General features: G+C 36.7%; 1 protein-coding gene across 1 annotated transcript in view; it reads left to right on the top strand.

Moving 5' to 3' along the window:
- The window catches only part of moxd1 (monooxygenase, DBH-like 1), a 21,681-nt gene extending 6,918 nt beyond the window's left edge, over window positions 1-14,763 (top strand). The window contains exons 5-12 of the mRNA XM_016283778.1: window positions 7,117-7,296; window positions 7,377-7,479; window positions 7,722-7,888; window positions 8,600-8,791; window positions 9,540-9,599; window positions 11,720-11,862; window positions 13,500-13,668; window positions 13,851-14,763. Of these exons, the coding sequence (XP_016139264.1) occupies window positions 7,117-7,296; window positions 7,377-7,479; window positions 7,722-7,888; window positions 8,600-8,791; window positions 9,540-9,599; window positions 11,720-11,862; window positions 13,500-13,668; window positions 13,851-14,012 (1,176 nt within the window). The 3' untranslated portion in view covers window positions 14,013-14,763. The remainder of the gene's footprint in view (window positions 1-7,116; window positions 7,297-7,376; window positions 7,480-7,721; window positions 7,889-8,599; window positions 8,792-9,539; window positions 9,600-11,719; window positions 11,863-13,499; window positions 13,669-13,850) is intronic.
- The last annotated feature ends 1,190 nt before the right edge of the window (window positions 14,764-15,953 follow it).

Genomic DNA, 15,953 nt, shown 5'->3' with positions numbered 1-15,953 from the left:
TGAGTCAGAACAGCCGGCATTGTAGTCTACTATCCCAGGATCAGGAAACAGTCCTCCATAAAATGCACTGGACACATCTGAATATTTGGGTTGAACTGTTTTGGAACAGTGTTGTAAATATAACTTAACCACTGATTTCTAGTTGTGTCCTCTTTTGGAAGGCCAAACAAAGTAGTTTCACAACAAAACACATGGCAGGCTAGAGTGAGCGGAGGGCGGAGGCCTAGAGTGGGCGGAGGCCGGCTTGAATGAGCTGCGGCGGGCGGGCTTGAGAACGCTGCGGCCGGCGGATTCGACGAAGGAGCGTCCGGCGGGCTTGCGGCAACCACATGTGACGACCCTGGGCAGGACTCCGCTTCGTCCACGGTGAAAACCGATCCGGCGATCCACAGCGCGAAGTTGATGTATTTCCTCAGCGACCAGCACGGATCAGCTCCAGGCTTGATGAAGAGGATATCGTCCTCTTTTGGAAGACCAAACAAAAGTAGTTTCGCTTTCACAACGAAACACACAGCGCCTTCCCAACATGGCATCGGTGGCAACAACAATACTACAGTGAGAATAAAAGTTACGCCTTCTTTCTTTGCGTGAACATTTGGGCGGCGTTATGCAAATCTTCCCACATCGTGACGTAGACATGTGGGGGAGTGTTAGAACGAGCCGTTTTAGGTAGGCGTGGTTGACTCTTAACTTTTATAAAGAATATCTCTTTGGATTTGAGACTTTAGTCTTTGAAACTTTACAGATCTTCTTTATGCACCAAGAGCTTGTAACACTCCAAAGAGAAAGGAAAAATTTAAATCTCATCATATGACCCCTTTAAAGTCATGTTTTAAACCAGAGAAGATATACAGCGACTGTTATTCCAGAGATGCATGCTTAGGAAATTACAGGCTTACATATTGCCAATTAACTGCTCCCTGTTGTGAAGTACCTTCTACTATTTCAGTTCACTTCTTCTGTACTTACATTTATGGGCTTTCATGAAGCTTGTGCATTTTCAGATTCCTGTCAATTAAGTACTGTTATTAACTGGCATGATCATCTTTACAAAATGTAAATGCCAAGAAAATCTAGATAATACCAGTGTTGGGGCAGCAACTTGCAAGCTACAAGATAATCATAGTATGAAGCAATTAAACTTCAGTCAAGCTTCTGTTTTTAAAAGTAGCTACACTAAAATATATATTCCTGGTACAATAACAATAACTTACATAACTATGTCGGAAACCTAGCACAACAACTCGAATTGGTGAATCATTTTTGTGAATCTGTTCATTTCTGGATGAACAGATTCCCTCAAATGATATGTGAAGGAGGACCACTGCGAACAATTCACAAGAATTAATCAAACTTTACAATGCATCTCTCACATGTATGTTCTGTATATGTATGTCGTTTGACCTAGTTTCCTGTGTTCCTACTTACCCGCAAATAGTTTATCTTAGTTACTCATTGATTTGATTAGTGTCTGCACCTGTTTGATTGGTTTGTTTCATAAAGGGGCTGTTTACACCTGGTCACTTCATGCGTTTTGTCTGATCAGATAGCTATCCGATCGTGAAAAGACCAGGTGTAAATGCCCTCCGAAACGCATTCGAGACGGATATAATTCCGGTCGCTCAAACCACTTCAGGAGGTGGTCTGGGATGCATTCCAGACGAAACTGGACCGAAATGTTAAAATAATAAACGTGTGAGAGCGTGTTATAGGCTATATGACATTAGTCAGACTGCGCTAATGCAACACGCATCGCCACGGACGAGTAGCTGAGTATCTCTTCAGCAAGCCGACGTGCAAACTGCCGAGAATGAAACAAAGTAAGACGCAGACGGTCAAACACACAATCATCTTCATTAAAAGTAGTAAGACAAACGCATCTTTCCAGTGCTGATGCCACGTGCTCTCCTATTGCGGTCTTTAATCTTGAAATTAGCTGATAAAATAATAAAATGCAGCGCTTATCTTTTTGTAAATATAGCGCGAGAATTGAAGATCGGATTTAAATTTGTTTTGCGACGACACATTTATGTGCCAAGTGTAAATGGAAACGTTTTAACAAATCAGATAGATATCCGATCAGCGAAAACGCATGAAATGACCAGGTATAAACAGGCCCTATAAATATAAGCCCTGTGTTGTTTTCTGTTCACTGTCTTTGCGCATAACCTGGTTGTTCTGTTCTGTTCTGTTCCTGTTCCTGTTTCCAGTTTTGGATTTTGTGTATATAAAACTAAATTGCTGTGCTTAGATCCAATCTCTCAACTTCATTTGCAACCAGGCTGTGACAGCATCATATAAGAAAGGACTGTTTATAATTCACTAGAATGAATCAGATTTTTCCAACATTACGTATGAGAGATATGACCGTTTAGGGTGAACTGATTCATGAGAATAAAATTTAAAAAACTGTACAATGTGAGACAGAGCGGATCCAAATCTGTGATGTTTACAGATTTAATTGGTGTCAGTGTGAATGCTGAACACAGTTTTGGTTTAAGCATGTATTTCATGTTACTGTTTAAGTAGCTTCACCATTTTTTGCTACTGTTGTTACTCTGTTGGATGCTATATTTTCTACATATGTTTAAAACATAAATTAGATTCCTCGTACGTGATTTCATTTCAAAACATGGTACTGTATGTTTTACCTCATATTGGTTGTTTTTACATTGTTTATTTTGCTACAGTATCTTGTCACCTGCATCGGTTTAGATCTCTTTCTGTCTCTATCCCTCAGCTTCTTTTTTTGTCTCACCTGCTTATTATTGTCTTTTGCAGCTGCTATTTGTAGATCAGACATGTTTCTGAAATTATACTCTCTGACCCAGATGAAAGAGTCTTCCCGTAAATAAGCTTTTCTAGTTTTCTTAATTAGAGGCAGAATAGGTACTTTAATCATATGATAAAATACTATACTACAATTAAGCATCATCCTTTCAGGCTAATTTTTCAGATGCACTAATCTTTAATTTAATTTAATTGTTGTAGTCACCAGTTCGTGCCCATGTAAAATTCAGCTGCGGAAAGCCAGGCATGCATTCATCTACATTAATTCATCACTATGGCTACAGCTCCATGTTTTTAGCGAAAACATAAGTGCTGCACATGTAAAAGTGAGCAGCTCACAGTATGAATGTAACCCATTTAGTTTGCTGCAGTGTTCAGTATGTAATGTGCCAGATACAAAGACTCTACAGTAAATAGACTTATGCGTAGTCCGTGTTTCACAAGATGATGAAACGTACAGACAAGTGCACACTGACACATTCTAACATTCAGATGCACTTTAATCGTGGCCTAAATATTGCTTGGGTACATTTAAATGGATCATGTTTGAGTTAGATATTACATTTAGCCTCCATTTAACCTTTCATTAACATCAACTGAACACAAATCAGTTGAAACCAGCTAGTGAATAATTATTGTGACCCCTCTTCGCCCTCTTTTCCTGTCCTCTCTACATACAGTAGCCTGGTATTCGGAAAGCTCCAGGCTGTGTTAGTCAGATGCCAACAGCTGCCCCATAACTACAGCAGTCTCTGGATGTTTCCTGCTCTGTTCCCACTCATTTTCATGGAGCAGATGTTGAACTGTCAAACAGGAGCAGATTTTCCAGACCCTGTGCTCTCACTGTCTCTATTCAGGCCATATTGTCACTGTCCTTATTCAGTCAAAAACCTCATGCTATGTGATGCCAGAATAGGCTGTCTGGGTGCACTTTATACAGTATCACAATTACAAAGAAACGCATTGAATTAAGCATGAAATTTTGAAGTATAAAGGCTTGTAAAAATGTGCTCTACTAATCATATTTTTTCAGTGTACTTTATTTGCTTAGGCATATTGCAGATTATTTACTAAGAATAAACGCGTAAATCGGCTCGTGCAAATATGCACGCACATACTTACAGTAAATTAGGTTTGTGCTTGTGGTAATTGTCACAAATGTTTTGCATGTCTCCTTAATCAAACACACCTGATTCAGGTCATCAGCTCATTAGTAGAGATTCCAAGACCTGAAATGTGTGTGTCAGAGAAAGGAGACATGCAAAATGTGCAGTGATGGGGTGCCTCCAGGACCAGGGTTGGGAACCACTGTATTACAGTATAATGACAACAGTAGCATTATAAGGTTGGTAAGATCTGAATCTTTGATGGATTTAGATGGATGGATCAGACATGTTGTTATTGGTTAGAAACAACAGAATGCTACTACACAATCTACATGTTCATTAGATTTGGGGGGTTTCAAAACAAACCGGCTCCCAATGGGTAAAAAAAGAGGAGGTGGAAGGGAAATAAAGGAATGTTTGAATATTTATTCAGCCACTGTTTGGCTCTGGGTCCCACTGCTTCAGGCAGAGACCCCTGGAAGAGAAGGACACAGATCACTCTGTTGGAAATGCTTTTATTTAGAATTCCAGTTCTGACAGAAGAAGCCCACTGTGAGGAGAAAAATAATACTAAAATCCCCCACTTCCTATTCCAGAGCTATCCAAGCTAGTTTTAGCTCAACAATCCACACACACAGAGTTTTCTTGTAGAGGATCAAAATAGAGTGGTTTAAAAAGATAACCTACTTTTATCAAATCTGTATGGCTGATCCCTTTATCAAAGCTTGGAACAATGTAGTAGAATGTGTTCTTGTTTTGGATTAAAGAAATTAACTTCTCAGATTCGTTAAAGCAATACTTTCTCTACATCATATATGCACTACTGTTCAAAAGTTTGTTGTTAGTAAGGTTTATTTTAAGAAATTACTACTTTTAATAAGCAGGTCACATTAAATCAAAAGTGACCGTAAAGACATTGTTATTAATTATGAAAATAAATTCAGTTTTGCCATCACAGAAAACAAATTAAAACAGATTACAAATAGAAAACAAAATATTTTTAATCGTAATAATAATTAACACTAGCACCTTTTTACTGTATTTTTGATCAAAATGCACCATGGGTGAGTATGAGAGACTTGTTAAAAAAAACATTTAAAAATCTTACAAACCCCAAACTTTTGAGTGTTTATGTACATTAACTAAATAGGCTGACTAAATACTTTTTTTCCCCACTGTATAAAGGCTTGTAAAAATGTGCTCTACTAATCATATTTTTTCAGTGTACTTTATTTGCTTAGGCATATTGCAGATTATTTACTAAGAATAAACGCGTAAATCCTTACAGTAAATTAGGTTTGTGCTTGTGGTAATTGTCACAAATGTTTTGCATGTCTCCTTAATCAAACACACCTGATTCAGGTCATCAGCTCATTAGTAGAGATTCCAAGACCTGAAATTTGTGTGTCAGAGAAAGGAGACATGCAAAATGTGCAGTGATGGGGTGCCTCCAGGACCAGGGTTGGGAACCACTGTATTACAGTATAATGACAACAGTAGCATTATAAGGTTGGTAAGATCTGAATCTTTGATGGATTTAGATGGATGGATCAGACATGTTGTTATTGGTTAGAAACAACAGAATGCTACTACACAATCTACATGTTCATTAGATTTGGGGGTTTCAAAACAAACCGGCTCCCAATGGGTAAAAAAAGAGGAGGTGGAAGGGAAATAAAGGAATGTTTGAATATTTATTCATCTACTGTTTGGCTCTGGGTCCCACTGCTTCAGGCAGAGACCCCTGGAAGAGAAGGACACAGATCACTCTGTTGGAAATGCTTTTATTTAGAATTCCAGTTCTGACAGAAGAAGCCCACTGTGAGGAGAAAAATAATACTAAAATCCCCCACTTCCTATTCCAGAGCTATCCAAGCTCGTTTTAGCTCAACAATCCACACACACAGAGTTTTCTTGTAGAGGATCAAAATAGAGTGGTTTAAAAAGATAACCTACTTTTATCAAATCTGTATGGCTGATCCCTTTATCAAAGCTTGGAACAATGTAGTAGAATGTGTTCTTGTTTTGGATTAAAGAAATTAACTTCTCAGATTCGTTAAAGCAATACTTTCTCTACATCATATATGCACTACTGTTCAAAAGTTTGTTGTTAGTAAGGTTTATTTTAAGAAATTACTACTTTTAATAAGCAGGTCACATTAAATCAAAAGCAATACTTTCTCTATAATCAAAAGCAATACTTTCTCTACATCATATATGCACTACTGTTCAAAAGTTTGTTGTTAGTAAGGTTTATTTTAAGAAATTACTACTTTTAATAAGCAGGTCACATTAAATCAAAAGTGACAATCATAATTGTTATTAATTATGAAAATAAATTCAGTTTTGCCATCACAGAAAACAAATTAAAACAGATTACAAATAGAAAACAAAATATTTTTAATCGTAATAATAATTCATACTAGCACCTTTTTACTGTATTTTTGATCAAAATGCACCATGGGTGAGTATGAGAGACTTGTTAAAAAAAACATTTAAAAATCTTACAAACCCCAAACTTTTGAGTGTTTATGTACATTAACTAAATATTAATCAGGGTTAGGTTAAATTCAGATTTTATGTAATAATTTGTTGTTGAACTAGAATTTGATTTGGTGTAACCAGAAGGCAATTTACTGAATTTTGTGACAAAATCTAAACAATTTGGATTAATTATGTATGTTCATTCTCTGATATGCATATTACAAGTTGTAACACTTGTAACAAAATTTAGCCATATATTAATATAGCCATAAAGAGATCATTTTACCAAGCAGCAACACAAAATGTTCACCACATTGTTTGATATATTTATTGACAATTTATGATTTTATGATAAAATTTTCAGATTCAGTCTGTAATGATATTCATCTATACATATATTAGTCTACACATATATTATTGAACTAATACAATAATAATACTGATACTATAATGCTATAATACTACTAATAATAAAGAAATAAATACATTTCATAATCGATTAGTCCTTCATAATAAAGGTTTCTCTACTGCTAAGTGAGATTTGAGCAGTTTTACTATTTTACCTTTTTTATTTTAATGCCATTTCAATTCCTTCAATTCAAATTCTAACAATTCTGCATACTATCTTTGTTCAAATTCAGAAGTAGAATTTGGAATACAAAAGGCATTCTCAATTCCATTCTGAGAGCGCACAGCACAGCTATTCATATTTCTCTCTGTTTGTTGTCGTTTTCAGATAGAGCCAATGATTCAGAAGAGTCATGAGAATCTGGTTCATCATATTCTGCTCTACCAGTGTGACAGCGATCTGAACAAGAGTGAGATTAACAGAAGACATGAATGCTACCATCCAAATATGCCAGACTCCTTCTTCACCTGTGAAACTGTCCTGTTTGCTTGGGCTATTGGGGGAGAGGTGGTATTTCATAAGTTCATATTCATTCTAATAATAAAAAGTTTCAAATATTGAATAGAAATTATTTTTATCCCTTGCAGGGCTTCACCTACCCTCCTCATGTTGGAATGTCTATAGGAACCTCAATAGACCCAGTCTATGTACAAATGGAGATTCACTTCGATAACCCATCTTTACAAAGAGGTACTGTATGTCATGATACACTTCAATAGTTTAAAACCTGCCTCACTTGCTGCCCTAAGTGACATAAGGACCTTACAGTTATTTCCTGTGACTTTTTGTTAGTGTATTTTATGTATCTGTGAGTATCTTTTAAGTAATCAGTATAGTCTCCATGGTATATTACAGTGATTTGCAGCTAATAACTAATGAACTTTTCTGTAAGGTTTGAGTCTGAGCTTCTCAGAGTTTTGGTCTCACCACAGGGATAGTGGACAATTCAGGCCTGCGTTTGTACTACAGCCCCAGCTTGAGGCGCTATGATGCTGGGGTCATTGAGACAGGAGTGTGGGTCAGTCTCTACCACATGCTGCCCCCAGGCATGCAGGATTATATTACAGAAGGACACTGTACACAGGAGTGTCTCCAAGAGGTGGGACTGCACAAAAACACTCAAACTCATATTTGAGACCTACACTACTATTGAAACATTTGTAATCACTACGAAAGAGTGCTTTAGAAAAAATCAATACTCAGGATGCATTAAATTACAGTTAATTACATATTATTACAAATGACTATTTATATAAATAAACTCTGTTCTAAAAGTCTTTTATGCTCACCAAGACTGTATCTGTTTGATCAAAATAAAGTAAAAATAGTATTATTGTTTAATATTATTACAATTTAAAATAATAAAACATTTGTAATATATTTAAAATGGCATTGATTCGTATAATGGTAAAGCTGACATTACTCCAGTTTTCAGTGTCAAATGATTTTTCAGAAACCATTCTAATAGGCTGATTTGCTGCTTAAGTGACATTTCTTATTATTATCAATGTTTAAAACACTTGTGCTCTTTAATACTGCAGAGGAACTGATGATTTATGCATACTTGCTGAATAAAGGTATTAATTGGTAGTGAATAAAAATAGTATGCACATGACAGTGTATAAAAATTTTATTTTTTTTATTTTTTTATTTTCAAATCAAGCAATACCAATCAAATTACAAGCAATAATTGTCTTCAAAGACATACAAAAATGTCTTGGTAATTCCTAACATTTGAATGCTAGTGCAAGCTTCTCAAAATCCAGATTTTAAAAAAAAGAGGTATAACATGTGTCTCTCTTCCTGTAAGTCATTAGACAGCGAGATGCCCAGTGGAATTCATGTGTTTGCAGTTCTGCTCCATGCTCACCTGGCAGGACGGGCTATAAGAGCCAGACATTTCCGCCAGCAGGTCGAGCTCCAGCCACTAGCCTCAGACGATCAGTTTGATTTCAACTTCCAGGAGTTCCAGCCGCTCAGCCAGGAGAGGATCATCCTGCCTGTCAGTCAGAGTCCTTTTCAGTTTCATAATCTTCATTGCTCCATCTGAGGGTGAAATTGATGTTGCATTCATCATCAGATACAGTGAACCTCACAGTTTACTTTACCGATTTATGGAAAACCTAGAAATAGCAGGGGATTTCAAAATGGTGAATTCTAGGCTTGGAAATATAATGGATAAATCAAATGGTCAAAAGGTGTGGCTTCTCACAAATTTCCAGGCCTTGTAAGAACTCCAGCATGGGTTATTAAATGTTGATGTGAGGGCTTTTATCCCTCACAGTCTCGTTTGTGTCAAATTAAATATGCTGTTTACTCTGACTAAAGTCTTTAGATTGTTTTCAGGGCTCCTAGTTTATAGCTGAGGGATTGATAGTGTTTTAGCAGTAAAGAATAGAGCAATTATCATTATCTGCTCCAGTGTCTCAGCCTTAGCCAAGCACTTTGTATTACCTAAGAGTGGTGTAATAAATTCAACATGTAAAGAGCACACACTGTGCATCTGCAGGACTGGTGTGTGTTTAAAAGTGCCCACAGGCGAGAGGTGACTCATGTGTGAATTGTGACTTGTTATCCTGTTCTGTTGTGAAATAACAATCAGCAAGGTTTTAACAGTTTATACTCAAATGAGTTTCAATGGCCTATTCTGTTTGACAAGCACCCAACAGTGAGCATAATAGATAAGCAAATGTTTTTTGTAATTTGCTTTTAATATCTGTGTGTTAACCGACATGTTTTTCTGTCACCAGGGGGATTCTCTAATCACTGAATGTAGATACAACACTAAAGGCAGAATGAACATGACCTGGGTAAGATTAAGGCTCCTAAAGCCTTGTATGCTTTTACTAACAACAATTATATAGATTTGTGTCATATAGTTTGGCTAGGTTTCCTTGTGAATTACACCAATTATAGAGTTATTCATGATAGAAATCCTGGTTAACAGCAAGCTTATTCAAACTGTTCAGTCATGATGTCTGATTTGTAGGCCATTCTAGGGGTTAAATTAACATGGCTTCCTTTGGGAATTTATAAAGGGAATTTAAAATAGCTTTTTTTTTTTTTTACTTTCTCATTTCATTTACCAACTTAGTTCACCCCAAAATCTAAATTCTATAGTCTTGATTTGCTCGTGCCCCTTTTTTACAAGATGTAATATAAGTCTCAGGTGTCCCTAGAATGTGTCGGTGAATTTTCAGCTCAAAATACCACACAGATCATTTATAATGGCTATTTTCAGTGGAATAAGAAACAGGCTGTTTTCGTGCATGTATCTTTAAATGCAAATAAGCTGCTGCTCCCCACGACCCCACCCCCTTTTCCAGAATAGGGCTGTGCCTTTACAGCGCGTACTTCAGATACTCTGCCAAAAAACAGCTGTTTGGTTTTGATTATTATGTCTGTCATGCTGAAATCATGCATTTTAAAGCCATGTCAATTTAAACTTCTGATATACTGTTTTCTGAGAGCACACATCTGAAACACATGCACACGAAACGGCTGTCACATGGCATGTGAGTACTAAACATAGTTCTCTTTCATGTCTTACTGCGCTTAAACTGTCAAATACACACAAGTTTATGTTAAAAACACACATGAGTTACAAAAACACAGTCGGTTATATCTGTGAAGGTAAACAGCTGGGAAAGAAATCGCATGTTTATAAGATCTATGTATTAAGTTACAGCCGTGTAATATACGTTCTCTACGCTGTAAATATGACCCAAACAGTAAAATAAAAACAGAAAATCAGTCACTGCTCTTGACCGAATAACTTCCATAGCTTTAATAAGAAGACATTTCTTACTTGAATGCTGTTTTTAAATGCTCTAGTGTGAAGATAAACATGGCGGATTGTGTGCGGCTCACTCAGGGTGGGGTCTCTGCTAATACGGCAGTGTCCGTCAACAGTCGTGGGCGTTAAATGTGACATTGCATTTTACTGATTCTGCAAACGGCTTGTTTTGAGACACTGCTTATAATTTATGGGGATTAAAAAAAGGAGCGGGTGGATTTTTATCATTATAGGGTGGATGTGTACACACACTGTCAACACACATTTATGTTCAAACAACATGTAAAAGTGAATTTTGCATATTAGGTGTCCGTTAATGTCATTCCAAACCTGTGTGACTGACTTTTTTTCTTCTGTTGAATATAAATAATATCTTAATATCACAGAAGAAAGACATACAGATTTGGAACAACATTTCAAGACACAATTTTCGAATTACAAATTAGCTCAAATATAAATTGTTAACCTGTTATGTCTTTTAAAAATGTAAGTTGCTAATAAGAATTACCATAAGGATGGCAGTTTACATGCTTGACAAATTGCTCAACCATTATAGTCCAAGTGTAGTGTGTGTTTCTTCTAGAAACAAAAACATTTACAAACAAAAAACTAAAATTTTATATTAATTAAGCATTCTAAAAACGATTCAGAAGGAACCCACTGCACGATGATGCAAATCCTTTTCCACATTTTAGGACTACAAACTGAACAGCTCTATTAGAAAAATGTCTTTGAATCTCTTTTTTTTCTAGCCGGTCTGTGTAAGACTGCAAGCTCTTTTGGCTAAACAATGTGTCCGCAAACAGCTGCAGGTCTCTGGAGATGGATCCAGCTGCTGACATTTTTCCATACACATGTAGCCAGTGAGCTGCACTCCTGATAGGCTGAGCGGAGCTGCTTTTTCTCTGTAGATTGTCCACAATCCATAAACATCAAGGCCAAATCACTGGTGTTTTGGATTCATATTAGAGAGATCAAGATATATTTGCTGCTCTGTGCATGTCAGTTCAGCTTTGCTGAGTACTGGGCATAATTTGTCACAGGCCTCTGGCTGTAACAGTGATTCAGATGCATTATGTCAGTGTAGTACTTCAAGGTCTTGACCCTAGTAATGTGGAATTTTTTTTTCTACAGGGAGGTCTTAGTACACTGGATGAGATGTGTTTGTCATATCTGCTGTACTACCCCAGGGTCAACCTAACCAGGTGTGAAAGTTTACCAGAAATCATCGGCCAGCTTAAATTCATTGGGGTCAAAGAGATCCACGAGCCTGTTACGTAAGTCTGAGAAACCACTTCAGTGAAGGGTGTTTACTTATTGAATGAATCAGCTTTTTGAACGAATCGGTTGATAAAAATGATTCATCTTTACAAGAAGATGTGCCATCTTGCTCCTATCAGAAAGTACAAATTGTTTGTCCGACCCACAGCAACATCTGGAATGGTCAATGTAAAATGTGTTTGTCTCATTCTAAGAGACCTAAAAAAAATTAAAAAAAAGAAAGACACTCTGAAACCACAAGCCACAAGGCCCTCAGACACATGGGATCATATCGTGTTCATCCCTCTTGCAATTTGAGATCAAACTAAATAAATCCATCAATCTTAAAGACTTCTCTCCTTTCACATGTTTCTGGAATTTTAGTTATGCTAAACATGACATCTGTGGTCATTATAACACCACTGTTGTATAACCCATTATGTTAGCAACACATTCAAACATGGTGGTTCTACAACAGTCATCTTGAAAGATAAATACATCTTGGCTAGTTTTAGGCAGAACTAGCTCTTTGAGATGTTATCGCAGCCACAGTATAAATCAAAGATATACTGTATGAGTTTTAAGGGAGGTTCATGTCTCAAAGCAGCTGCGATTTACCGGTTCTGTGGGCGTCTGCTGAGCCGCTGATGTTTTGTACAGATTCCTTTCACTGCTTTGTATAGATAAAAAGAGATGTGTGGTTTGTTATGTCCGCACATGTTTGTTTGTGATTATGTGTGTTTTGGATGGACGTGGATGTGTGTGTACGTCTATAAATGAGGAACATCTGAAGAGCCCTGCTGGTGGAGTGTGTTTATTCCACCCCCTGAGGCTCAGAGCAGTATTGCGCTCAGATGCTGGAATAAGGGGTATTTTAAGCGGATAGACCTGGCAACTCTAAACAGATTTAGTTTCAAAGCTCTGCCCCAAGCACCCTCTGTCTTTCGATCACCACACACACACGTGCACATATAAAGCTCATTGAGCAGAAATAGTTGCCTCAGGAGTATCTTTGATCAGTCAGTAAATTAATGACGCTCAAACCATCATATACGCTGAGGGGAATGCAATAAAAGGTACCAAATAAATTAAATAATTAATTATTTTTAAATTATATCTATATATTTTTTATTTAATTTCACAGATGAAGTGTAAGTTATCTAAGTAGCAGAAAAGCTAGAAAGATTAATTATTACCTTTATTTACTATTGCAGATTATTTACTCATTTACACTTAAAAAATGTTTTTAAATAAGTAAAAATGTAAGCTTCCAAAAGCATCTGAAAAGTATCATAAAAGTGGTTCAAAGTGTCCATTAAAATATAAATAAATCATTAATTAATTTATTTTAACAGATCAATCAATTTAAATTGATCAGACAACATTTCTTTCATGAACAAACCAATAAGACAGATAGATCTTTCAGTAAAAAGTTAATTTCTATCATTTGAATTCAAAAGAGTAATATGGACAAAAGTGTCTCTGAATTTAAAAGAACTATATAAACACATTTTATGGTACTTTTTCAGGTGCTTTGCATCCTTTTTGAATCTTGAAAGCTCCAATATAGAAAACTCTATCAAAATCTATCACTTTGCAAGTAAGGTTGTGATATTAAGTAAATGTATCAAATTATCTCTTTTGCTCTTTGAAGAACTTGGCCCTTTGTGATTAAGAGTCCTAAGAAATACAGCAACCTCTCCTTCACGGAGGCCATGGACAAATACAAGTGGACAAGGAAGAGAGGGAAAGCATTCAACGACATTGTACGCAAACTCCCCATGAACGTTCGCTGCTCCAAGATCGGCCAGGATGAGTGGTCGGTGAGTGATTTTGATTACACAGGAGTCTATACCATATTCTTTTATTTTCTATATATGCACATGCGAATAAATGCATCCTTGGTGAGCATGACAGATTTCTTACTGACCTCAAATGTTTAAACTGTAATGTAGCTTATCCACATCAGAAAGCTGATTCAAGTTCTTCTTTCTCTCTCTATTAGATTCAAGGGGTGATCATCTCTCCTCCAGAGCTGAAGTCAGAGCAGACGTCGGCTGCTGTCGTGGCCTGTAGGAATGTCTCAGAGATTCAATGTGGACGCTCCCTCGCTCTGCTCCTCACTGCATGTCTTTTGCTCATTCTACAGACCTGCTTACACCTCTAATGTCTGCTGTAATCTCAGCCCCCATGCCCACTCATAAACATACATACAGCAGGTTCCCATCAGGCCTTGTGTTTCCCAGAAACAGTGATGCTCAAGATTTACATCACTCTTACTTAGCCTAAATCAATTTTATCACTAGCACTGATCACAACTGTGCTGTATTCCTGTAGGATGTAGGCATCATGCATGCTTCACATGGAATATCCTTGGTTAACAGATACTGCGGTCTTGACAGCCTCTCTAACAAATGCCTCACCATAGTTGTAAATCTTAATAATCTCACCACATGTTTGAAATAGGCTGTCACACTCCAGTACACCACAATTTATGTCTTGTGGGTTAAAGGGATAGTCCACCCTAAAATTTACATTTTGTCATCATTTACTCATTCTCATGTCATTCCAGTTCTGTATGGCATTCTTCTATGGAACACCAAAAAAAATTGTATTGGTGTTTATTTTTGTATATTCATTTAAAGTCAATGAGTTCCACTGTTGTGTTGTACCCCATTGACTTTCATTGTACGAACAAAAACAGTCAGAACTTCTTTATGAGCACTGTCATGCAGTCTTCCTCAGAAGTGGTGTAAATTTTTCAATACATTCCTGTCGCATTGGTAGTTTTATTAAAAGTAAAAAAAAGTGAAAAATGCTTTTAAAAAGTCACTGTCTAACACATGCAAATGCATTCAGCCCAGAGCTCTGCGCATTGTGTTCCTCTCATTATAAGCTCAATATGTGTTTCATAAAGAAATGCTAGCATTATATTCAAAACCATTACATTTTATATGCTGTCTGTCTTTTTAAGCAATACATTTTTATTTCTTGTAAATATTTAGAGACTTATTACTGTATTTGTAGCTGGAGTTTTTAATGAAAATAGTAATGGCATTTTATATTACACATGTATGTTAGGTAAACATGTTTATTGTGTTTTCTTCGCATTATTTAATTTAGTTTAGTTGCTTGTTTGCTTTTAAGGTTTTGTTCATCTGAAAATGAAAATGATTCTTTCATATAATTAAAAAAAGGAGAACCTTTTACGAATGTTGAATATCTTAAACAGGCTCTTCTTCAAGACTAGAACTAGTTAGGATGTATTTCACAGTTAAAGTGGAGATCAAAATTAGAGAACAACCTACAATTTCCTAAATTTCAAGGTCATTGCTTAGTCCTATTTGAAGTTATCCTAACAGGAGCAGAAGGGCATGTTTCATAAATTAATTGTATTCTGAAGCACAGTATAAAAAACCTTAATGAAATATTTTAAAAAGAACTGATCAAAATTAGAGAACACTTACAGATACCTACAAATTATTGGTGTTAATCTGGCACCTGTTGCAAATTTCCTTAATTATGGCAAACCCTATAGCATTCCTCTAATTTTCACTGAGATTGTAAAATGGCGGGCCATGGTGACAGAAATCCGGCAACAGGAGGTGGTCCAGACTCTAGATGAAGGCCAAAGGGATGACCTATTCAGCCACTGCAAGAGAAGTTTGTCATTCCAAATCTGTGATTTCTCGAATATTGCAGGTTTACAATGATGCTAATTTATTCAAGTTCCCCAATAAGGCTGGTCGTCTACGTAAGAAAAATGAATGAGAAGACAGCAGAATTTGGTGACTCAATGGGGAATTGGTTCAACACTGCAGCTGGAATTGCTTGCCAGTTCAGCGATGAACAGGCTACGGATCTGTCTTAGCACGTTTAAGAGAATTTAAACTGAAAGCCCACTCTGCAGTGACCGAGCCTTTACTGAGGACAATGTTGTGTGGAGAGAGGAGGACTGGTCCAAGGTTTACATTAGTGATGAGAGCAAGTTTAATTTATTTGGGTCTGATGGCAAACATTATGTTCGTCGAAACTGTCATGCTTTGGGAGATGTTTTCATCAGCAGGAGTTGGGTCTCTTATACACCTTCATGTCAGGGTGAATGCAA

Source organism: Sinocyclocheilus grahami, unplaced genomic scaffold (assembly GCF_001515645.1).
Source record: "Sinocyclocheilus grahami isolate Dianchi unplaced genomic scaffold, SAMN03320097.WGS_v1.1 scaffold176.1, whole genome shotgun sequence".
NCBI lineage: Eukaryota > Metazoa > Chordata > Actinopteri > Cypriniformes > Cyprinidae > Sinocyclocheilus > Sinocyclocheilus grahami.
This window is presented reverse-complemented; position numbering and strand designations above follow the sequence as displayed.